This window comes from Puntigrus tetrazona, chromosome 25 (assembly GCF_018831695.1).
Source record: "Puntigrus tetrazona isolate hp1 chromosome 25, ASM1883169v1, whole genome shotgun sequence".
Classification (NCBI taxonomy): Eukaryota; Metazoa; Chordata; class Actinopteri; order Cypriniformes; family Cyprinidae; genus Puntigrus; species Puntigrus tetrazona.
In genome coordinates this window covers 3,155,085-3,180,587 of record NC_056723.1, presented here as the reverse complement: position 1 = coordinate 3,180,587, position 25,503 = coordinate 3,155,085, and the positions used below count along the sequence as shown (strand labels likewise).

Here is a 25,503-nt window from a genome sequence, read left to right as displayed (position 1 = left end):
AGAAAAATATACATTTATAGAGGTAAAAAAAAGTAGCATATAAATATAAATGAGTATTTTTTTTTTAAGAAAATTCCAGATTTTTACATGCTCCATTTTGCTTGATAAGACCCTTATTCCTTGGCTGGGATTGTGTAGAGGTCTTTGAAGCTGCATTAAAACAATTTGCGAGTAATTTGTAGCCATCGGTCGCCATTGAAGTCCATTATATGGTGGAAAAAAAGATGCTCTTGTTTTTTCTTTCAACTGAAGAAAGAAAAAACATGAGCATCTTGGATGACATGGTGAGTAAATCATCAGATCGTTTTCATTCTGGAAGTGAGCTAATCCCTTAAGCATGGTCATGGCTTTAAATATGGTAAGTCTACAGAGTCTTTTCTAAACAAACAGCCAGTCGTGTAAATTGACAGCTTTGGTTTTGATGTAGTTCATGTGCACGTCTTTGCATCTAAGCAATGGCATTTCCTGTTAAATGTCAATCTAAGATGGGTAGAGGAGCAAAAATACCCACGACTGTAAAAAAAAAAAAAAAAAAAAAGTAGACGCATTTAGCTTCCAACAGGGATTAATTTCATCTTGTGGATGCATGACTCCAATAAAAACCAAATATACCAATGAAAATCAAAATATTGCCACTTGAAAGCACATGGCATTTCCCAGGCATCACAATTGGGTGCCATCCAGTATATTCAATTGTAAGAGCAAGATTTTAAGGAGGGATTCAGTGGAAAAGTACATTTCATTGTTGCCTGCGGCAAGCAGAGGTGCCGAGGAAAATCCATTTTTTGTGGTTTGAATGGCTTTTTTTACTGGAAGACTGCTCATGCTCATCCTTAGTATGTTGAAGTATGTAAATTTGGATTCGTCAGAGTACGTGATCATCTCCACGGTGATGATATTAGTTACGTGAAGTTTGAGTTTCAGTCAAAATGACATCATGACAACAGCATCAGCAGTTCCCATAGCAACAAGGTGCCAGTTAGCTCAAGGCTACTCTGAATGAAGTGCAGCTAATCCTGGCAGGGTCTGTGCAAACCGTCTCCAAAAAACCTTTCTGAACTCTGCGATGCAGTTTCATTTGATGTTGACTCGAAACACTGAGTCAAACGGGAGTCTGTTACGCACTGATCCGAGATCTGTTTACGTGTATGTATGTGTGCGTGTCTTCCAGTGGATAACACTAACCATCTGCCTGTCGTAGCACCTCAGGACCTAAATGTGATTTACTGGCATGTTTTATGATCTGTTAACCCACAGTGAGAATATTAGGCTTAATAATAGAGGGTGATATCATACATGATGTCATCTCCAAGACGCCTTCCCTATCGTGATGACAGCATGCTTTTCTTTAAATGATCCCGTTGGAAATCTTGATATAGAAAACATGTTTCCTCCAGACAGGCTGCCCTGATTTGCCCTAATTGTCATAGAGATGGTTCGTTCTTGCTGTCATTGAATAGGAATTTGCTGGAATTGGCTTAGTTCTCACGTGGGTTATTCCCATGCCGAGGTCTTGGTTGCCCCGCCCACATTAGAGGCCCTGCCCCATTGCACATTAGCCCCACCCACTGTTCGCCTCCATATCGGCTCCTAAAATCTTGTCTGCCTACTCGGGCTGCGCTCACAGTCTTTTATAAGTTTCCAGACTCTGGCCACCCTGAACTGCATTTGACTTGGCGCTAGGGTCAGGAAGTGAAGTTGAATGAACTTGATTTCAAACAAACTATCTACTGGAATAAAAAAATGCTAACTTTAGATCTTTGCGAGATCGCCTTAGGATAAAAGTAAGAGAAGATGTTATCAAACAAGCGCGAGGGAGAGAGAGCTATACAGCCCACGGGCGTTCAGAGTAACAGAGGGAACGTGAGACGCCAAAGGAAAGAGGCAGACAGTGAGAAAGAAAGAGTGGAGGTGGTTTGAGGTTGGCATTGAGAGCCGTGTAGGCTGAAATTGTGTTAATGCCGATTGTGTTTAGAACTGTAGGGGCTGCCGCTCGTTCACTCGAAAGTTTCCCATCAAGGTTGCATAATTGCCTGCCCATTAACACTCTCACACTCATACATAAACGAACAAAGGGTTGTCAGAACAAAACACTCTCAGGGCCAGCTTTATTCCCTTTCATTCTCATTTTTCTGTATTTGCATTTTATTTTTAATGAGTTTCTATTCCCGATTTGACTGATTTGATATTAAACAGACAAGGACTACGGATTTATTCTAAGTTGCACATTGGAAATTACTAGGGGTGGAAACCTACACTGGTCTCACGGTTCGGTTCGATTACGATTATCATGCCATTTATTTGGTTCAGTTGAGTTTCACAATGCATTAACGATGCACTGCATCCCCAATTTTCAGTTTTACTTCAACCTCCACTAATTATATACTGACTTCATTTAACTAACTATAATAATACAAAGCTTTGGTTAATGTTTTGTAAACTGTATTCCCATTAGATTTTTGTTTGCAAATGAGACAGGTCGCTAAGATTAGGCAGTAAATTTGCTCAAAGATTGTTAATATACACAGATAATAAAAAAGCCATGACGTTTTAAACTAATTAACATGACGAAAACTGTTACAATTGTGGAAACTCCAATTATAAGTTCAAATAATTTAGATTTTTGCACGTTTCTCCCCCATAGTATTTCCACAGGAAATAGTATTTCCACTAGAAATTACGTTTTTCTGACATTAAGGATGTGTTCACACCAGTAAAGACGGCTAGTTCACTTGCTTTGGTCCAGACCAAACACAATGTAGATTTTTCTTGGTGTCGCTCGCTTTCACACTTTTCGTTTTGGAAGTGAACCAAAAACTGTAAACAAAACCATGGACTATTTTAATGTTCTTACTGTGTATGAATGGTCGGAAAGCTCTCAGATTTCTTTTGCATTTAACAAAAGAAAGAAACTCACGCAGGCCAGGAACAACTTGAGGTTAAGTAAATGATGACAGAAATTTGGGGTTTACTGCCCCTTTTAAGTGTCCTTTACGGCTAGCAAAGGGATAAGCGTTTGCGTACTAACGTGAATCTTTCACAGTCTCTGTTTTTTGTCCGTTTGTGTGTACATACTAATATAATCTTCCATGTCTAGTCTCTTTTTTGGGACACTTCACACAAAACGAGAAAAACAAGATGATAATTTGAGGAAACATGTTAAACCAAACAGTGGGCTACTTTGAAAATAACCCGACATACTAATGCATTTTAAAAAGGCTCTGCACTAAGCAGCTAGTATTCTGAAGATTGTTAATTATACAGGCTCATTTAACCCTCAGGGAATTCCTGTCGCCCACCCCAACATGAAGTGATGTCAGAACCCCCACCCTGTCTTATTATTAAGCCCATAGGAAGTGATTATTCTAATGGGCGTGTGTTTGTGTGAGTTCTCATATAAACAGTTGTAGCACAAACACACACATTCCCTGACCTGTAGTGTAAATATTAGTCCTGTTCCCTTATAAAGCACTAGCGCTGACTCACGGCCCAAAGGAAGACGCCTTTTATAGAATTGTGCATGTGTTGTTTAGGTGTCTAGCAGACGTACTTCCCTAAATGTGAAAACACGGACTCGCTCGTCTTTGTCTCGCTTTTTTGTTTATCTCCAGGGAGACTTTGAGATCATAATGCCATAATTGGTCCTGGATGCTGATTGGCCGATAGTGAGGCCATTACGGCGACCGAGGAATGCAGGAATGAGATCTGTTTTCCCAAAGCCACATCCTGTAAGGGCTCAAACGCGCACTGAACCCAAAAAATGGCTAATGTCTCTGTCAGTTCGAGATCGCCTCGCGAGCGAAGGGTCGAGAAATGGTTAAAAGCACTCGGCGAATCAGCCAAACGGCCCTCAAAAACTAATTACGGTGAATAAAATGATGCCCTTCTCACACACACACACACACACACTCGAGTGGGTGACAGCGCCGAATTCCTCTGGTTTCTATCACTGTAGCTGCTGTTTAGTCTTAGACACGGTTGGAATGTGCCGTGGCATGAGAACATGCTATCAACACTCGCACAGAGGTTAGCGAAACGTACCGACGCACAACTGTGCGAATCACGCTTTGGTTGTTCTTTAAACAGAACAGCGCGTCACTTCTTATCCGAGGGAACATTGCTTCGCATTGTGGTTGCTCCTGTGTGCATCTCTCTGAGCGTGTTTGTTAGGTCTGACTTTGAGAGGAGGAGGAGGGGGAGTTTACGGTTCGGATTAGAGCAGTTTGTGTCCCTTCGAAGGGCTTGACATCATGGTTGTCCAAGGAAACCGTGAAAATATTCAGACAACCACAACATTAAATGAGAGACCGCTGCACCAGTATGGCATCTGCACATATAATGTTGTAGTTTGATCGATTTTACATTAATTTGTTGAGTTTATACACTTTGTTTTAATTGTATTTTAATTAAATCACGTGTTTATTGGTTATCACTTAAAACAACATGCAAAGAGTTTTGATGTTTTCCGATTTGAAACTTGACTCTTCTGTAATTATATAATGTACTAAGACGGAAAATGAAAAGTTGCAAAAGACATGCTCCCTGTGTGATATCAATGAACTTCCTTCATTGTTACACTGGAATGAGAGTACAGTTCCTAATCGTATCGGCCTAGAAAATCGCAAACGTTTTTTTACGTTCTTATTATGTATTGGTACATTATGTATTTTAACAGTGTTGTTCAATAAAACCATGTCATTGGTTTTGATATTTTATTTGAGCCAATTAGTACTGCCTTATTGTTAGCCGTACTAAAGTTACGTTTGTTTGTTTTACTAAAAAAATCAGTAGATTACTTGATTACCAAAATGACTCTACTTGCGTCCCTAGATTTAGTTAAAATATCTCAAAGTGCATTGTTTAACTTTTTAGATTCAAAAGACAAATATTTTGTCATTGAACATGTCTTAAAAATGATATTAGAACTTGTTCTAGTGAACCAAGCATCTGTGTTTTGTCTCATCTCATGTTGTCACACCCCTAGTGTCGACAAGCAATGATATAACTCATAGTTTTCCAAATGTGTGATGCAGCTTTTATCATGCAGGTCAACCATATAATCAGTTTGAACAAGGAAAGCAATAACTTTGCCATAGAATCTTTTCAAATGTTAAAGTTATAACACCCGCCACCTGCCACCCATGGAAAAAAGTTGAGGCTCAGAATTTATTTATTTATTTATTTTTTTATAAAGTGGCGTGTTCCTTTAATACGTAATTTTTGTCGTATGGTCCCCAATTGTAATATTACTGTATCCCTAAAAAGCTAAAAGTATTTTCATTCTCATTTACAGCAAGGACAAATCAAGAGGAAAGGAATTTCCAGCTGATTCATGACAAATGTTTTCAGCGCATGAGAATCGATTTAATGCGGCAGATGGCAAATCTGCAGCGATGTCATAATAAACAGAACGCGATTGTCCATTAGCCTGGACAGCATTATAGTTACAGATCTCTTTCTTGGTGTAAACAGGCCATTTGATCACTTCCTGTCTAAAAGGGTTCATCTCGGATGGGATAGGCTGGATCAGTGCCGACAGTCAAGTATCTGATTATATAAGACTAGAGTTTAGGCTCTGTTGTGGTTCAGGTATTGATTACTTGATGAAACATGCAGGCCGAGTTCAAAGTGTTTGAGTATTTCCTCAGGACAGCTGCTTTGACCGGCTTAATGCGCGCAGGAAGATCACAGGCCACGGCGGCCCCCAGGGGCCCGGTGTAATCCTGAAGGCTTTTTGTGTCATTCGACTTCACCCAGTCCTGCTCCGTCCTGCCCTGCTCAGGGTGGCCTGTTTTTGCAGCTGCGCAAAAGGATGCTGGAAATCACAGCGATATCACTCTCTCCCTTTCCTACTGGAAAATAGCTCTCATCTCATTCTTGATATTTTCATAACAGAAACGTTCAAAACGATATAGTTAGTGGGAAATAATACAGGGTGGGACTTGATTGCATCCGTCATGACGATCATGAAAAGCAATGCGATTGCGTTTGAATTTGTTTACACGTGCGAATCATAAAAATGCAACGCGGCTTTTATGGAAAATAGTGACTTGAAGTCGTCGGCGAGCAAGCCAAGGTCAGTGCCAAGGAAAAGGTAGATGGTCTGAGAAAGAAACCTTGGTAGGAAGCAAGACAAAGCAGGCTATTGTCAGATAATGGTATTTTTCTCTGCCTCTGCAGCCTTAGTTTACCTCGGCAGAAAGGTCTTTTCAGAAGCAGAGAAGGTTATTGCATTTTAGATTTTTCCTCAAGCAGTGAAGAATCATGCAAACGGATGACTATTATCATTTACTCACCATTCATGTCTTGCAAGTTTTTTTTTTTTACATGGAACAAAACATCTACTAATCAATTAGTGCGTTTGATATTTTCCTTGGATGGATTTTAGATTATTTTAATCGGTATCCTCTGATTTAGCTCTTAAAGAGCATGAAATATAACACAATATCACGATACTTGCCAAATCTTTGGATGAATAAATAGGTCAGACTCAGTACATATCAATTAAAATACATTAAGATGTAAAAAATATTTTTAAAAGAATCCCACGTGCTCTGCCTTTCTGTGTGAGTGAATGGCTTACTACACACACAGTCAAACGTGCACGATGCTTGCAATGTTTTTGATACTAAACGAGGACATAAATGCATAAACAACATAATCGTTTCTTTTGAAAAACAAATAAACTTAAAGGGCTTCCCAGCAAACAATCAAGATAAGAGTTTGGTTTAACTTGAAGAAACTGTAATGGAAATTATTCAAGTATTACATTTAAAGGAATATTTAACCGAAAATATTACAATTATAATTTTACAGAACAATGCAAATGCACAACACAGTGTACAAAAAGATATATAAAGATATATAAAACCATTAAGACAGAATCCAAAATTTGAGTAAAAAAGCATTTCATAGGGCCTTAAAAATTTCATTTGTCAAATTTTGAATATAATGCTGTCAAATTATGTAGAATTGATTATTTTAATTTATTAGACGTGATTTGTTTTATTAATAACATTTAATTTAACCATTAAAAAAATTAAATGGAGAAAATTTAAACTTACAAAAAAGTGGCTAATAATTCGGGAAAAATAAATGTATTCCATTGGGCCCTACATATAGACTTCCAAAGCTCTCCGATTTTGCGGATATTGCTTTAGAGGCCAACTGCTTCTGTAGGCAGCTCGGTAGTTTTTGGAACAGCAATGTTGCTCTTCTCAGTGATTTAGAGCAGCTGTTTGTGTGTGTGTGTGTGTGTGTGTGTGTGTGTGTGTGTGTGTGCGTATTCACATTATCTGTGTGCCGTATTCATGAATTTCCTGTCCTAGTTGCATTGAGCGTGTTTAGCTCTCCGGTGAAACCTCGACTGAATTATTTCAGTCATGGGTTTGTCGAACATATGCAGTATCGATCACCTGCTGAGAGAGGGAGAGACCGGAGCGGCGGACGGAATAAAAGCAGAGGATGAAACCATTGTGTAGTGAAGATGAGTGGGTTACGTAACGCTCCCATATGGAAGCTGCATGCACACTGCCCGAGGATGCCAGCGCGTACGCATGTGTGCGCGCTGCAGATCAGTTTCTCATTATTATTCACTGTGTGATTAGAGTAAAGCTTTGATCCTGTATTCAGCTCACTGAGGGAATCTGTCATCCCTTTGATGCGCACACACACACACACACTCGCACAATGGTTAATCTGCATGAGTCGGACTGAGCATGTTCCTCTAACACCACTCTGTTAAACATGAGCAACGTGCTTGTGTTTCCCTTGGGATTCTGACCGATTAGCCTCTGATTTGTCCTTTAGAGAAAACGGAGCAATGCACGTTAAGTCAGGCTACTTGGCAGTTGCTTATGGTACACAAGCTCACAGGACAAAGGTGATCAATAAATCGTTGAAGGAGACACGGTATATAAACAGGATTTTTCATCATTTCTTCAGAAATAAGAATTTGGTCTTAAATACACAGCATTTACATTTTATTTTTAACTTGCTACTCTGTGTGCAGTGGTTTTAGGGGAGGGACATATTCATTCTAGAGAGAATGTGATTGGAAAAAACAATCTATAGATTATTTGAGTCAAGTACATTTTCCTAGAAAATAGACCTAAACGAACTTCAGGTTATTGTGTTTAATACAAATTGAAATGTCGGTTTTAATTATTTTTATGTATTTAACTATTCTGAAATAAAACAATATTGATAAATTAAGTAAATATAAAATAATTAAAATAAAAATGAATGGCAGAAAATACAAAACATTTACATTTTTGCATTTAGCATATACAGTATGCATATTCATTATAAATATACAAGGCTTGACATTCACCTTTTTTGCTTATCAGCCACCATGGCTAGTGTTTTTTTTCTTGTTGGGAAATTACGTTTTATATTAATACTGCACACACATATTTCCAAATCATTTGACCTTTTTAAAGGGCATTTTCCCCTTAATAAATGCATGTAACGTAACCTTTCATACCGAATTATTTCATAATTTCCTTTTAATGCATAAGATAATATAGGGCTGCTACCAATCATATGAAATAGTATCTACAAAAAATCTTCACATTGCAGAAGAAACAGAAGCAGCATTTATATATATATATATATATATATATATATATATATATATATATATATATATATGTGTGTGTGTGTGTGTGTGTGTATATGTATATGTGTGTGTGTACCAAATGGAACAAAAACAGTTGACAATACATCAATAATTATTCAATAAATCAAATGCTAAGCTAAAATATATATATTAACTAATCATTTTACTCATTTAGCGGCTTATGCCAAATTTGCAATCATGGTTTTCAAGGAACTTCCCTCTCTTGGTAGTATCATGTTGCTTATCTTGGTTGCGTAAATATGAAAACAAACTTTTTATTTTTCCTCTATGTGCAGTTGCGTTCATTTGTTTTGATTTCTCCACGAGATTCTCTAACATAGGCAAGCTGCAATATGCTTGAGTCTCAGACAAGCATTAATGTTGAGTTCTATTACTGTATATATTATTCCAGAGTGGCTGTGTTACCCGCCACAGCTGATGCTATTTTCTCTTAAATAGGGCCCTATATGCACTCACTATTGCAATGATTCAGTCAGACAACGGAGGCCGGCCACCAGAAACAATAAGTTCAGATCGAAGGAACGCAAAGACTCGGCATGGCACTTTACATGACACTGATAGATAATAGTTTCTGTTGGCAAAGAATCCCATTGGTCACTAAGTAACATCCTGGACCAGAGGATTCATTTAAACATCATTTAAACTCAGGCAGAGAGACTCCAAGCCCAGTAAAAAGCTTCTAATGTCATAATGGATCTTATCGTAATGTCTTTTCCTCTTAGCTTTCCCACGAATTGGGTTTCTCAAGTTAATTTGTTTAGGAACGTGGAGGAGATCATGTTGTAAGTACTTTCTCCCTGGCTGTTTCTTTGTTGCTCGTTTATGGATTTGTTGTTTAAGAGCCCGTGAGCACTCTTCTGCTTCATAGAAGACCGTTATGGAGATTAATCGTGTGTTATCAGGTGCTGTTTATTCTAGAATGGTGCCAGAAAGCAGGAAAAAAAGCTTGATTCACTGGGTCAGGCTGGTTCTGAGCTTTAGAGGATCTCTGGGTAAAATATTTACTGGAATGTGAAAGGATCTCAGGTTTTAATGATCTTAGATGGTGGCATAATCACTCCGAGCACTGAGCCATTTTTTTGCTCCAAGTTGTGAAGAACAGTAATTTTGGAACCTGCATTTCAGGTCTGTGCGTGCATGAGCTTTTAGGTTGTCATGGTAACCCAGCAAGACCTGCCAGTGGTGTTGAGTCGTTTCCAATCAGTCTTATGCTAGCACAGTGAACGTGCGTCCTGTTGTTCACAGGCAACGCTGCTGCATTGGTGCCCTACCAGAAATCGTTCTAAATCTGTTGATGTAATTGGTTGTGTGTAGCGAATATGAATGTGCATTTTTGCTAAAGCACATAGTCTTTCTTCCTTGTGTGGGGTGGGGCAGCTTCTTCTCAGCACAGTTTGGGTTTTTGTTTGCTTTTTAACGCTAGTGCAAAATACACTGTAACTTTCTAACTCCATCTGCTATAACTCTTTCTTTTCCCTATCTGCTGTAACTCTGCTCCTGCTATATTCGCTGTAACTCTACCTGTTCTGGTTGCTGTTCTGCTAATTGTAACTCTTGTCTATTGCGACTTCACATTTTCTCTAGGTTCTGTTGCTCTTTATCTGTTTTAGTTACTGCTGTAACTCTATAACCGCTCTAGCTGCTGTAACACCTCTAGCTATACTGTAACACTCGCTCTAGATTTTGTTACTCTGTATCTGCTCGATCCTCTGTAACTGTCTGCCTGGTCTAGTTTCATCCGTAACACAACAAATGCTCTAGCTGCTGTAACATACCTGTACTCTAGCAACTGTAACTATATCATCTCTGTCTACTGTTATTTTATACATATACATGCTGTTTCTCTAGCTTGTAACTCTATCTTTGCTGTAATCAAATATGAACTCTGTATCATATAAATTTCGTCTAGCTCCTTTTCTGTAACTCTATATCCTGTCTAGTTACTACTATAAAGTTATAACCACTCTAGCTGCTATAAATCTGTATTTACTGTGCTGCCGAATGTACTCTCTCTGCTTTAGCTGCTGTGATTCCATACATGCAATATCTACTGTAACTCTATACCTCTATTTGCTGTAACCCTACACTTGCTCTGGCTTCTGTTACTATTTTACTGCTGTAACTCTGTATGTGACCCTGGACCAGTCATTTTTCGAAACTGAGATTCATACATCATCTGAAAGCTAAATACCTAAGCTTTGGTGCATGGTTTGTTAGGATAGGACAATATTTGGCTGAGAAAATCTGGAATCTGGGAAGCAAGAAAGAAAAAAATTAAGAAAACCACCCTTAAATATGTCCAAATGAAGTTCTAAGCAATGCATATTACAAATCAGAAATGAAGTTTAATATATTTACGGTAGGAAATTTACAAAATATCTCCATGGAACGTGATCTTTATTAAATATCTTAATAATTTTTTGCTTGAAAGAAAAATCTATATTTTTGCCTTATACGTGTGTTTTTGGCTATTGCTACAAATATACCCCAGTGACTTAAGCCCAGTTTTGTGGTCCAGGTTCACATATCTGCTGTAATTTTATATCTAGGTCTAATCAATATGCTGTAACTCTGTACCGTAACTCTATCTGTTGTAGTTCCTCTAGATCAATATTTGCTGATAGGATGTAGCACCTATACACTGAATACCCCTCACTTCTCAGTCACTGAGCCTCACACACACATTGGCAGCTCTGGAGAGTGAGAGGGTGGAGTTTAGATCTGAGAAGTTAGAGTGATGTCATCACTCAGGTATGTGAAACATGAGAGAGACTCGGTGAAGGAGCCAAAAAAACAACAAACCTCTAAACGTACCGAGACTAGGACTCATTGCACTGCTTTGTCATATATTTGTCAAAATGTGAGTTTGTTCATTATCGGTCAATACTTGTGGCACGTGAACCGGCAGCTTTTCAGTTTAGCAGCCCTGATCTTTTAGATCTTTATTAATGCTGGTTTAATTTGTAAGATATTCCATGCTCTGGCCCGCAGAAGCAGGAACCCTTAAGGTTCTTAAAGTTGTCCCTTGTTCCCACATCTGTCTGTTCTCAGGGGAAACATTATATGAATAAACCACACTGATTTTGTCATTTTCCTAGCAAATATGGCAGCATGTTCCCTAGCTTGACAGCTGTGCCACATTTCCTGGCACTGTCCTGAGACGCATCTCTAAAAAAACACATCTGCCTGTTTGATTTTTGTGCTGAGGACATCTGGTATAATCATGCACACAATGTCCAGCTCTGCCTTTTCCAGCTTCTAGATCTTTTCTGATAACTTTCTGGGTACAGTACAGTTGGTAGGTCAAGTACGGCTGACATGTATAAAAAAACTGAAAGCATTCAGGAGCGTCAGAAGCAGAAAAGTGATCAGAATGATCAAAGATCCAGTCTGTTCAGGATGCAGAAAGGAAGTACAGACTTGAGTCATCAAATCCCGAAAAAAAAACAGTGGAGGAAAAGAGGAGAAGTGACATGAACTCTGATGGGGGAAATGGAGGGTGGAGAGATGTTTCTCCATCTGTCTGAAAGCCATAAAGAGCTTCATTAACGCACGAGCTGCTGCATCCTCCTGAGAACACTCTGTCTGTCCCTCTTTTGCTTCCTGTCTCTCTTTGTGTCTCTCTCTCTCATTAATCTCAGATGTTGTGCAATGGAATGTTGTTCTCAGTCTGCAGATGGATTTAGCAGAGAGCACAAAAATATATCTGCCCCTAGACACACACTCACTCACTCATACAGGCATGACAATGGGATGGAGCTTTGTTAACCCTCAGTACTGCAGCGGTCAAAGAAATAAGAGAAACATAGAGCTGGCTTAGTAAATGTTTGCATGATTGTTTGAGAGATTAAAGTGGGTTTTTGTTCCTAAGTCCTGCTTTAGATTATAGGTATTTAGCTGCTCTGTAAATGGAGATTTATTATGTTTTAATGGATTTAAGGCTAATGAGGTTTCATAGATTGTAGTCAGTTTGCCCAAATCCAGCCAGATTCGTTTTATGATTTATCAACGCGGATATTCTGTTTTTCGTCTAGAAGTACAGACGCAATGACATCTGAAGTAATTGACAGGCACTGTTTAATTAACCTTTTCATTTCCTTATAAAGGCATAGCCTATTCTAATTGTAAAGGTCCTATTCATTATTGTTCAGCGAGTGGTCCTGCCAATGATTTATATTAGGAATTTAAGCAAGTGAACAGTACATCCTCTGTGAAAAAAAATCGTCTGTGTGTGTTTTGTTCGTCTGCATTTTTTTTAGAGATGTGGTTCGTTCCATGGCGACATGATGACCCCAGTGATCTGACCCCCATGACCCTCCTTTGACAGTCTTTGCTGTGAACAAGTGCTGAGCAACAGGTTTAAAACTAAGAGCTAATAAAAAACTGTAAGCACTTGTCGTTTTCATTTATGTTCCTGTAACACATAATAGTGAGTGTATGTTTAAGTCATTCTGCTGTATAAGGAAAACAGAGTCACTATTCAGTACCTCTAGTCCCTAAAAGTTAAGTTTTTTTCCCAGCTAAGTATATTAGGGTAGCATATTTGTGTTTTGGAAATTTGAAGCAATTGGAGACATTGGGCAACAGGTGTAATTTTTTCACTACTTGTGAGGGCTAGATGTCTGAAAATGGCTTCATAAATATAGTAAAACCCCTTTAAACTGATTTGTTTGGATTGCCCTTGTTTAAAAAAAAAATGGTTCACAAATAAGATGTTATGTCTTCAAATCTAAACATGTAAAAATCTGTCTATACATGGAAGGGGAGGATTTGTTCTGGATTACAGTTAAAGGTTTGGATGTAGTAATTATAATTTATGAACAATAGAAATCCGTGGGGGCCCCCACAAATATAAGCGTACATGTTTGACTGTGTCTGTATATGTGGTGTCAGTATGTCACAAGGCATGATGTTTACCTGCAACTGCTCAGCGCTGCGTTGTGATCCAAAAATAGAGCTGTGAGAGTCTGGCAGCCTGTGTTTGTGTGTGTGAAAGAGAGACACTAGAAATTCACGTTAAGAGTCAAACTCTGACCCCTGCTGGAAAAGAGTAATGAGTGCCTCATTCAACAGCCTTTATGTGAGATGAAAACAGTGATTACATTTGGTTTCAAAATAGCACTGGCTGACTCTGTTATTCTTTTTTGCAGGTACTGAGGGCACAGTTTGTAAACTGTGTGTGAAAGAGACGTTCACCCTTTCGATTGTGTGTATGATGGAGGGCTTTCCTGTCCACTGACGCTGCAGCACTGCCCTGCAGTCATGTCTGCATGCAACACCTTCACTGAACATGTGTGGAAACCAGGGGAGTGCAAAAACTGTTTTAAGCCCAAGAGCCTTCACCGGCCTTCAGAGCAAGCCAATGCTGCCAGTGAGATCAAGACAAACATCTGTGCCAAACTCACAAACAGCCAGAGGAGCATTTCCTCATCCCGTGCAGGGCAGGTCCGCCCACCTGTCGCTAAGAAGCCTACTATTGCAGTAAAGCCTACCATGATGCTGCCATGCTCCCCACCAGGGTTGGACTCGGAGGGAAATGTGCCAAGGCTTACGGAGGGAGCGCAGGTCACTAAAAGCTCACCTTTCACTGTGTCAAACCAAAACAGCCTGAACAGCTTGAGGCACACAGGAACAAACAACAACCAAGGGGAGGATTTGGTCGGACAAGCAGAGGCATATGGTGCAGTTTCCCTTCAGCCAACTACTAGCAACAACAACGGACTGACAGATGTGCTAAAAGAGATTGCTGGCCTGGGACCTTCTTCAAGTTCAAGTAGAGACAACTTCTTTGGCCGGATCTGCAGTTCATACCGGCGCTCATTAGAGAGGGGCCTTCCAGCATCAAGCTGTATCCATGCTGGGAGTGGTGGTAGAGGAGCAATGAAACGTGTTTCCCTCAGTGACAGTGCGGAGGTCATCAGCTCTGAGGGAGGGCGTTTCTGTTATCCAGAATTCTCCAGTGATGGTGACGATGAGGAGGAAGAGAGTGGTGAGGATGATGACGATGGAGAGCATGACAGTTGGGATGAAAGCGATGAGGAGTTGCTAGCAATGGGGATACGTATGCGGGGTCAACCTAGGTTTGCCAATTTCCGTGCAGCTACTCTGTCCCCGGTTCCCTTCGCTGTAGGTAAGAAGTGGAATACGGTGCCTCTGCGCAACCGCTCCCTCCAGCGGTTTTGTGCAGTGGATTACGATGACAGTTACGATGAGATTCTCAACGGATACCCGTCTGTTGACTCAAATGGAGCTCCTGCTCTTCTGTCATACACCTCTGACCACCAGGGTAGTGGCTTTCTGTCCACTTCTGAGTCCACCACCTCACCCGAGTCCTTGATTTCTCTGCCCGACGAGTCCTGCCCTGGCAGCTGTAGAGGCACTGGTGACCAGAGAAATGGTTTTCCTTTCTCACCTAGCAAAGAACCCTCATCCAAAGAACTGAGTTCGCCAAAACCCAATGAAACACATAAAGCTGTTCTAGCCATCCGACTGGAAGAACAAGATGACATTCAGAGAGAGGGTGGAGCTCTTCCACAAGCTCTTCCAGGCCAGCCAATAACAATCAGCTTCAGCCCAACTGAGGAGCAGGCGAAGCCTTATCGAGTAGTCAATCTCGCAAAGACTCCTATCTGTAAGCCCTATACGGTGGTGGATGTGTCTGCCTCTATGGCAACTAAGAATGAACACACTCACTCAAGTGAAAGCACTCCAAAGTCAAGTGGGCCCAGTGTTGTGCTTTGCCCTTTTGCTGAACCCTGTCCTGTCTCACCCACCTCCCCTCAATCCCCCAGATGTCCACTTTCACCTGTGGCATCTCCATCTGTTTCATTGTCTCCACTGATGCCTCAGTCTCCTACAAGTTCTGCCTCTGGAGGACCCAGCGGTTTTCGCACAAAACCCGGCAGCATCCGCTACCAAGAAGTGTGGACATCTTGCACCAGCCCTCGACAGAAGATCCCTAAAGTTGATTTAACAAGCGGCAGTGCCGCTCCAAGACTCATGAATCACAAATCAGCTCCCACATCTCCAACTGCAGGATTTGGCTCGGCCCGCACAGTCCCAACCAAATCGCCTAACTTGTCTGAGATCAAGTTTAACAGCTACAACAACGCTGGCATGCCCCCGTTTCCCATCATTATACGTGATGAGCCTGCATATGCACGCAGCTCCAAAAAAGCAGTGAAAGTTCCCATTGTGATTAATCCCAGTGCATACGATAACCTAGCTGTTTACAAGAGTTTCCTGGGGCTCAATGGTGAGCTGCCACATTCCAAGCCTGGGGCCGGAGAGCGAGTGGCCAGCCACACATATGAGGAAATTGGATCTTCAGACAGTTCCCAACCCTCGCTGTGTGAGCAGACACCACTTCAGCTGAAGCAAGCAACAGATCTAACTGCTCCTGAAGAACTAAGGACCATCACAGTGTCCGGACATACTGTAAACGATGGCAAATCCAGGACTACGACAGGTGTCTCCATCCTTCCTGTAGGTGGCCTGAGCCCTAGCCCTGCCATTTTGGCACACAGCAGTCTGGATCATATTCGCAACCCTAGCAGTGAGCAACCAGCAGAGGGCAGCAAAGATTGCCAGGTCATGTCAAATGGAAGTTCAGGTCAGAGAGAGAAAGCAAGTGCCGTTCTGTCTCAAATTGTGGCCTCCATTCAGCCACCGCCTTCTCCTCCAGACTCCCCTGCTGGCCAGAGCAAGACATGCAGTGCTGAGGAGCTTTACTCGCTGCCTCCAGACGCTTCCAGAGATGTTCCTAACAGACCTAAATCACTCCACTGTTCTGCAGAACCTCAAAAAGACACACCACCTAAAGTCCTTCCCAAATCCCAGAGTGCTTCTGCTGCTGTTCCACCCACAAGCTCCAAATCAGAACATAGTGCCCCATTTCCCCCAGCCCGGTCTAGCTCTTCTCCTTACCACTCAAGCAACCTGCTCCAGAGGCATTTCAGCAATTGGACCAGACCAGCTGGGGCCAAACCTGGTGATGGAGAGACCAGTCCTAGTGCAGAGGGCAGGCGTTCAGCTGACAGTAACAAGCCCAAGCGCTGGATTTCCTTCAAGAGTTTCTTCCGCCGGCGGAAGGATGAGGATGAACAGAAAGAGAAAATGGAGCGAGAGAAGGAAAAAGGGAAGCTGCTTGGATTGGATGGGACTGTCATCACAGTACTGCCTCCTCCACCTCTACAGAGACAGCACTGGTTTTCAGAATCCAAAACGGATGACCCTCACCAGAAACCTACGATCATATTCACCTACAAATCGGAGAGCACAGGTGGAGAGGAGGCGGAGCTTCGGGTTGAGGAGCACAAAGAAGGTGGCACAGCAGAAGGTGGAGCTTCCAGCCTGTCGACTCCACCCAAGAGCAGAGCCAGTATCCTCATTAGCAAAGTCATGAAGTAAGCTATCTTTTTCTGTCAATCCCCTCTCTTTCTTAGCTATTTTTTTTAAATATAGAAACATACGGTCTTTCCTGTGTGCTAATCTTGCTGTCTTAGTGCATGTTTTCATGCATAGTCTATATTTTCATCCCAGATAAAATATAGAGTATTTGAGACACCCTATTAATATGTGCCCCTGAGTGAGCTTTCAAAATGCCTGATCAAAACATTTTCACATTGTCCTGATGTAGCTAATGGTGTTTTATGCAGTCAAATATGAAAATAAAGAACAATATATTTTTTTCTATAGTTTTGTTGGGTTTTAAATAACGTACACCTATGTTTATCGTAATTATAGAATTAAGATGTTTGTATAAATTTGGATAAGAGGTTTAACATTTCAAACATTTTCCAACCTTAACTGAAAATGGAGAAAAAATTAACTTGACTCTTTTTAATAGAAACTAAACACTTGTTAACATTTCATTTGAATAGCTTGATGATAAAGCTGCTTTTTAGCAAGTTATATGTTTGAATTTTTATTTATGTATTATTTTTAGTAGCAGAAGTAGAATAAGTAGTAAGAAAAATAGGGTCAGTATTATCTTTTTTAACTAGATGATTTTTTTTATTACTTTTGTAAGTACAATAAACTGCTTCCTGTTTTGTTAGTCATACATGTATGTGATCTGCCGACTAGAAGGACCTTTGATCCTGATATTTCATAGTTTCGAGCTGATGAACAACCATAGGTAGATGTCTGTTAAGGGTTAATCCTGTGGAGGATTCATAACGAATGTTACAACAGAGAGAGGTGGAGTAAGAAAAACACAGAATCCAAGCGAGATTTGTCTATTTAGTCTTTGATAGCAAGGAATTCCTGTTTCTGATATAAACATTTACTGTCTCTGACCTAACCAAATGGGTGACTGTGTGAGCCAATATGGTGGGTAAGCATTACTTCCTTAAATTCCTTCAAACAGAACAACGTTTTACTGAAGCGCTTGGCTGGATATTTGTTTCAGCTGGTGTGTGTGTGTGTGCGCGCAGAGTGTTTACAGAGTGTTTTCTGCCTATGAGAAAGAGATACTTGAGACACGTTGATTCAGGTTCTTCTAACAAGTTCAAACACCGAGACATCCAGAGGCTCCATCATTTAAAAAACACCTTTTTGGTTTTATCTTCTCTTGAGTGCTTACATTTTTTTACACTGCTATTTCATTGAAAGCATTGAGTCTTATTTTTATTTTTGAGAACACCTTCTGTGTGTCTAGATTGTTGAGTGTGTGTCATAACTTAATGGAATAGAATGTTTTTATATGTCCAGACATGCTCTGCCTGCAAAAGATTCCTCCCATTTAGCGTTCTTGGATGGGTTATTTAGGTTATAATTTTGGCACTGGGATACAAGAGGGATGGTTTGGAATCCAAGGAAAGTACGGATGTATTTTGTGTTTGATTGGTAGTGGACCCCAACATACTTATTCAAATTTATTCTTGAACTATAGCATTATCACACAATTATTCATTATTAATCATTCACTGATTTTAAAGTCAGTGTTTTTGTGACGTCAATCAATTACTTTAATAATAATAATAATAACACTTCAGAATAATAACTACTAACATTTTGGTCTGTTTATCACATAAAGTTATGTCACACAACACACACAAGCCATGTGGATTTTTTTTTTTATACTTTTCTAGTGCTTTTGCATCATTTTTAAGCTGCATAACCTGCATTCAATCCGCATTCAGTTCAGCCAGCACTTATCTATTTTACAGCTTCGGAAAAAAATGAGGGTGAGAAAATGACAATGTTTGATCTACCCCTTTAAAAAAAAAACGAGAGCGGGAGAATTAAGGTCTAAATTTAGCTTTGTAAAATAATCTGCATCCCCAGTTTCTAAATCCTTGCGGTTTTAGGTTAGAAAACTTTTGGCTGGAATAATTCTCAATCGATATTTGTCTTTCTTTGATGCAGTCAGCTTCCAGTTCAGGAAACTGAGATCTCCTCAGCCACCTCTCTTCCTGCTAAGCTGGAGTTGTCGCCCCTGCGCGAGCCGCCTGCCTCCTGTCCGCCCCCAGCATCGCCCACCTCAAACAGCAGCAAGCAAGCAGAGCGAGAGGAAGAGGGAATCACTTACAGCGTCTCACACTCTCCTGCATCCAGCAGCTGTAGGGCCACTTACACCAACCTGGGTGAGTAAAACGCTCGCATTTGATGGGTCACTTTGTGTTTTCGTTTGGTCCATGTATGTGGGCCAGCGGTGTAAGGTTCCGACCTGATTTGGCCGGCTCATGCCAATATATTTAGGTTGTCATGGCAGCAGCGTGTGCCAGAGCATTTCTAGACCAATAAAAAAGATCACTTCTCTCATTCTCTCAATTTGAAGTCATTTAGCTGATTGAGTCTCTGAAGTTTGTGCTGTGAAAGGAGGTAGGCTTTGCTCTTTTTTTTGTTAGGCTTTTGGTTTTGTTTGTATGAATAGTAGCACAGTGTAGTTTTGCTAGCAGGGAATGTAAATTACAACACCACATGTTAGATTTATTATATAGTGGGGTTAAAAAATATTAGATGAGTAGGGACCACTATTTTTATATATATATATATATATATATATATATATATATATATATATATATATATATATATATATATAATATAAATTAGGTAATTATTTGTAATTATTCTAAATGATCTGATTTACATTAAGTCCTTTAAAAATTGTAAATTTATGTATGTACAAATTAAAATTTTATTCATCACATACGTCACAGACATACGTAGTATGACAGGTAGTGAAATGCTTTGGCCATCCAGTCAATTTTTTTAGGTACTTGAAAACAAAAAATATATTTAATAACTGATACGAAAAATATTGAGGAGTTTTTTTTTTTTGGAAGTGTTCTCAATAAAGCTCCTAAAAGATCTAGACTTTAAAATGCTGCAGACATTAACACATTAAAATGTAAAGAGAATATTAGGATTACAATTCAGAATAATAACTATTAACATTTTGGTTCTGAAGCCGTCATGAGGTTTAATGAAGTAGTGACAAATTAAAATTCTCCCAAGCTGTAGTCGCTGTGTGGAAATCAGGGATTCAGTTTGTTGGTGACGTTAATGGCTACAGTTCTGAGAGACTGACAGATTGTCAGACCGAGTCCATCTTGAGCTGTGTGGCATCACACAGGATATGAGAAAAAAGAATGAATTTTCATCCTTCCCAAGAGAGCGTGGTTGCTTCCTTCCCTCCTTATTATGTTGCAGAGTTGACCTCTGATATCTAAGCATATAGCGTTGCAGCGCTGTATGAACCTCTATGTAGCAGCACAGGTCTCCAAGGGGTTAAAGTACCGCCTCTAATTTTGTCCTGCCGACTCTTTGATCGTTTTATAGACGTGACCTACAAAAATCCCTGTCCTGGTGAAAGGGCCTCAGAGGAAGCCACAGTCCAAGATTATTGGGAGATTAAAGCAGATTAGTGAGGAATGTTAGATGAGGATTCATGCTGTTAAATAATTCCTAACTCATATCCCAGCGTTTGTGAATTGCTTTAAGGCTGTTCATCCTGCAATTACAGATACGGTAAAGGTAAACGTAACGGAAATCCAATAATGCGCCAGTTATGTTCTGGTCAAAATTTCATGTGTTCCCCTCAGCTGCTTCAAAGTCTAATCCTCACTGAAATTCCCCATCTCTCACTCTACAGGTCAGTCCAGGGCCAACATGATCCCCATAAAACATCCTAGACATCCTAAAACATCCGATGACACTTTAACCTCTGAACCAGAGGTCACCGAACCCATGACAAAATCCACCCCTCCACCGCTACCCAAAAAGTCAGTCCCACGTGCCCAAACAGAGCCATCCGCTCTAGGTAGAGATCTCTCTGCCCCCCGACCCAAAGGAGAGGCCAGACCAGGCGGGACCAGTCTGAGCGTCGCCAATCCCCTCTACGATCTCGAATCCACGTGGGACACGGCCAGTCAGAGCTCCTCACTCAGCTCGGAGGCACGGCATCCCGACGAATCGGGAGACTCCCTTGAGCGTCCTGTCGGTGGCCGGAGCCTGTCTTGCCTAACCAGTAGCAGCTCCATGCAGGCATGCGACCGCCGAGGCTACCGAAGTACAGAGAGTCTGACAGCCCGGACACGAGGGGCTGGGAGGCCCACCAAATCCCAGAAACAGGTGCCGTACCGAGGCATGGAGAGCTGGGAGGAAGTAGTCGGGAGGATCCGAGGTCTGCACACAGATACCCTTCGCAAGTTGGCAGCCAGATGTGAAGATCGATTTATGGCCGGACAAAAAGATCATCTGCGCTTCGGAACAGACAGCTGGTCTCATTTCCGGCTGACCGCAGGAAAACCCTGCTGCGAGGCAGGAGATGCTGTGTATTACATGGCATCTTTCGCTAAAGAACCTCTGACGAACTACGCCGTTAAGGTGAAAGTTCAGTCTTACACATATTTATTGGTGCATGCATGTAGATGAACTGAATAGGTGTCCATATGAAATCCTCTAAGGCAGAAAAGTCAAGCAGTTTTCACTTACTCAATTTGCAATCATTGTTTCTTGCAAGAGCAGAAAGAGTGGTCCAAGTAAGAGTTGATTCCAATAAAGTCTAAATGTAGCATGTTGTTAAGCTGATAGCTTGTTACTTAAAGTGATCGTGAACTACATGTGTTTTGTTTTTGTTTTTTTACATTTAAAAAAAAAAAAAAGGTTTACAGAAGGTTCAAATGCTCACTGATGCTTCAGAAATGAAACCTCTGAAATGAAGTGAAAAAATATGTTTAGGCAAAATAAGAAAAATGTACATCTCCATTCTGTTCAAAAGTTTTCACCCCTGGCTTTGTGTGTCCTTCTGTAGCATTAGTAAGCATTTAAACCTTCTGTACTTGCAAGTCCCTCAGTTGTCTTCAATTTGAAAAGATGGATCTCAAAATCATAGTCGTTGTTGGAAAGGGTTCAAATAAAAAAAACAGAATATGTGGAATCTGGGGGGATTTTTCTGAAGAATAGCATTTTAATAGCATCACTATTCATTATAAAATTGTTCACAAAGATTACATTATGTCTTTTCTTTGCCATAATTGCTTGATACTTTAAAATATTGCCTAGGTAGTCATCTGAGACTTGCATGCATATTCAAAAATGAACATTCTCTTTCTGTTTGATCTCAGATCTGTCGGGGAGTGGTGAAGGAGACTCAGCAGCAGTTTTTTCACAGCCTTGCAGTTCGGCAGAGTATCGCTGTGCACTTCAACATCCAGCAGGACTGTGGGCACTTCCTGGCAGACGTCCCGGCGCGCCTGCTGCCCTGGGAGCAAGAGGAGGATGGAGAAGACAAGCAAGGTGGTACGGAAGGAGGAGAAGAGGAAAAAGGAAAGGAAAATGAGAGAGATGCGGCAGGTCCTGGAGGGAAACTCTGCAGCCGCGTTGTGGTGATCACTCGAGAGGTGCCGTTCCAGACAGTGGCCGATTTCGTAAGGGAAAGTGTGGAGAGGCACGCAAGAAACCCTGAGCTGTACGAACGGCAGGTGTGTCTCCTGCTGCTGCAGCTGTGTGCTGGACTAGAGCACATGAAACCCTACCACGTCACTCACTGTGACCTCCGGCTCGAGAACCTCCTCCTGGTGCACTGTCTTCCCGGGAACCCTTGGAACCTGGAGCTCGTGGAACCGAACAACAACGCTGCGTCCGGACCTTCCTCCGCCGCGGCTTCCGCTTGCCCCGCCCGGCTCATCATCAGCAACTTCTCTCAGGCCAAACTCAAGAATGTGGTGCTGGAGCCCACTTCGCTTCGAGACCAATCCCGCCTGGCACCAGAGCTCCTCACTGCCACCCAATACCGCAAGTGCGACGAATTCCAGACCGGGATACTGATCTATGAGATGCTGCATCGACCGAATCCATTCGAGGAATGTCCGGAACTAAAGCAGAGGGAATACTGCAGCTCCGACTTGCCCCAGCTCCCCCTACGATCCCTGTACTCCAACGGTCTTCAACAGCTCGCCACGTTGCTGCTCAATCCCAACCCTTCCGAGCGCATCCAGATGGCGGACGCTAGGGCGTGTTTGCAATGTCTGCTGTGGGGCCCCCGAGAGGATCTGTTCAATTCGTTGAACCCTTCCGCCGGGACAGTCCAGCGCCACACTGTCCTGCAGAACTGGCTGGACCTGAAGCGAACGCTTATGATGATCAAGTTCGCAGAGCGTTCTTTGGACACGGGCTGCGGTGTGAGTCTTGAGGACTGGTTGTGCTGTCAGTATCTGGCTTTCGCGACGACCGAATCTCTGAGCAGAGTGATCAAGATCCTGCAGCAGCCGCAGGGCGTGCTTATCTGATCGCATCTGTTCTTGCGAATGAGGCTGGGGCGTGTAGACATGTTGCGCTGTACAGACGTGTGATTTTTATTCGAGGAAACCATATCGTTTGACTTTGTGGTTAATGTGTTTGGGTTTGGTTTACTTTTAAAGGGTTAGTTCAGCCCAGGATGAAAATTCTGTCATTACGCACCCTCGTGAGGAATTAATCCAGTAAGACTTTTGTTCTTCTTCTGAAGACAAATATTTTGAATAAAATCAAAGAGCTATCTGATTCTCCATAGACAGCAACACAACTGAAATGTTCCCAGCTCCTGAAACGTAGCAAATACATAATTAAAACAGTCCGTGTGTCAGTTTTGCGATGCTACAAGAATCCTTTTTTTTTTTGTGCATAAAAAAATTTTAATAAAATAATTTACTCAACCATTCTTCTTCCTTGGGTGCTTAAGAATGTATTTGAAGTTGCCTATGTTCAGGGGAAAGTGCACACATGAACGTAATAAGCGTTGTTTAGTCTTTGGGAAAAGTGTGCATATGCATTGTGATTCACTCTAAAATAAAGAAGAATGGTTGAGTAAATAGTTATTTTGGTTTTCTTTGCAAGTTTTACTGATGTTTACAACGTTTCTGGAACTGGGAAAATTTGAGTTGTGCTGCTGTCTATGGAGGGACAGATAGCTCTCCAATTTTATCAAAAATATCTTAATTTGTGTGCCGAACATAAACAAAGATCTCACGGGTTCGAAACGGCATGAGGGTGTGTAATTTACGACAGACTTTTCATTTTGGGGAGAACTAACCCTTTAATACCATGCAGAGAGTCCGAACAAACCGTTTACAGGATGAAAAGTGACAAAGTGAAGTCATATTTAACTCCACAGATAATGGCACATTTATAGAGCTGCTTTTATAAACAAGTGAAACTGCATGACGTGTGTGTACGTGTGAGTGTGTTGTGGGTTTTCTGCCGGTGTGTTTAGTTACGCTTTTTATTCTGCTGTAGGGACTTGAGTGTATCAGCAGGAAACCACTGATCTGACATGATTTATGATTCCTATTGGATAGCTATTATATAATCATCACATATCAGAGTTTGTGCCAGGGGGCGCCAAAATAAGAGTCCTCTAGTGGACAAGTTAGGTCAGTGAATGAACGAGTCTAACAAGCCTTACTTTATATGTGTGTGTGTGTGTGTGTGTGTATACATATATATATGAGAGAGAGAGAGAGATTTATGGAAAGTGTCTATCATCAGTCATTTCACTCGAATATGTTTATCAGATCCTGATACATCGTACCGATTAGTTCGAGAGTACAGATTGGATATTTTTCTACCACAATAAGAGCACTGTAAAGTTTACCAAAGACTAAATACTCTGAACCACAAAGATCAAAACATATTTTTTACATTTTGCATAGTCAAAGAGAAGATCTTAATACTCTCCCTCTTAAAGAAAGTGTCCTTATATACCTAAAACAAATGCAGTTTAGTTCTTCAGCGGTACTTTGGCTCTCTAAAGTACACAGGCGCATTTCCTATCAGAGGGATTGGCGGCAAACTCACTTTAATCAAACTAGAGTCACTCCAGATTCTGATCGTAGCGTTCACACTAGGCTCTGAACTGCTTTTGAGACCTATCGGGATGAATCTAACCCCGGCCCGACCCGGATATCACTACGCGGATGTATGTGCAATCATTAAAAGCAAGTGTTAAAATTTGTTACAGTATTTTAGATATATTTAACGCACTTGATGTTCTCAGCATGCAAATATTCTTTATCTTCCTGTTCCTGTTTGGCACATAATCGATGGGGTTGCAAGCTTTGGGTCAGACTCACAGCGAGGCGTATGCGAGGATATTTGATTTGTGTGTGTGACGCATTAGTATGAACAAGGGACAGCACATTCTTCAGCATTTTGTCCTTGTTGTAGTGTTATTTTAAGCGCGGGTGTGCGTTTCAGGTGATTGCGGTATATAGACGAACTTCGGAGTGAAATGCGAGACGCGCGCGAGCGAGCTGCATCCCAGTTTGCTTTCCTCTGCATACTACAGCTATATATTATAAGTGCTGATGGGGAAAATGCATTCTTGAGTATGTAGTATGCTATGCAAAGATTGACTTGTAGATACATTTATT

The 25,503-nt window shown here is 41.1% G+C and overlaps 1 protein-coding gene across 2 annotated transcripts in view; it reads left to right on the top strand.

Annotated features, from left to right (window-relative positions):
- peak1 (pseudopodium-enriched atypical kinase 1) overlaps positions 1–25,503 on the top strand; it is a 29,224-nt gene that overhangs the window by 2,717 nt on the left and 1,004 nt on the right. Inside the window, exons 2-6 of one of the 2 annotated variants that reach the window (XM_043227779.1) lie at positions 12,901–13,026; positions 13,792–17,046; positions 19,013–19,230; positions 20,745–21,478; positions 22,219–25,503. The exon at positions 22,219–25,503 is cut by the window's right edge and continues 1,004 nt beyond it. In XM_043227779.1, coding sequence (XP_043083714.1) covers positions 13,904–17,046; positions 19,013–19,230; positions 20,745–21,478; positions 22,219–23,382 — 5,259 coding nt within the window. In that variant the 5' untranslated portion in view covers positions 12,901–13,026; positions 13,792–13,903 and the 3' untranslated portion in view covers positions 23,383–25,503. The remainder of the gene's footprint in view (positions 1–12,900; positions 13,027–13,791; positions 17,047–19,012; positions 19,231–20,744; positions 21,479–22,218) is intronic. The other variant, XM_043227778.1, reaches the window with a different exon arrangement.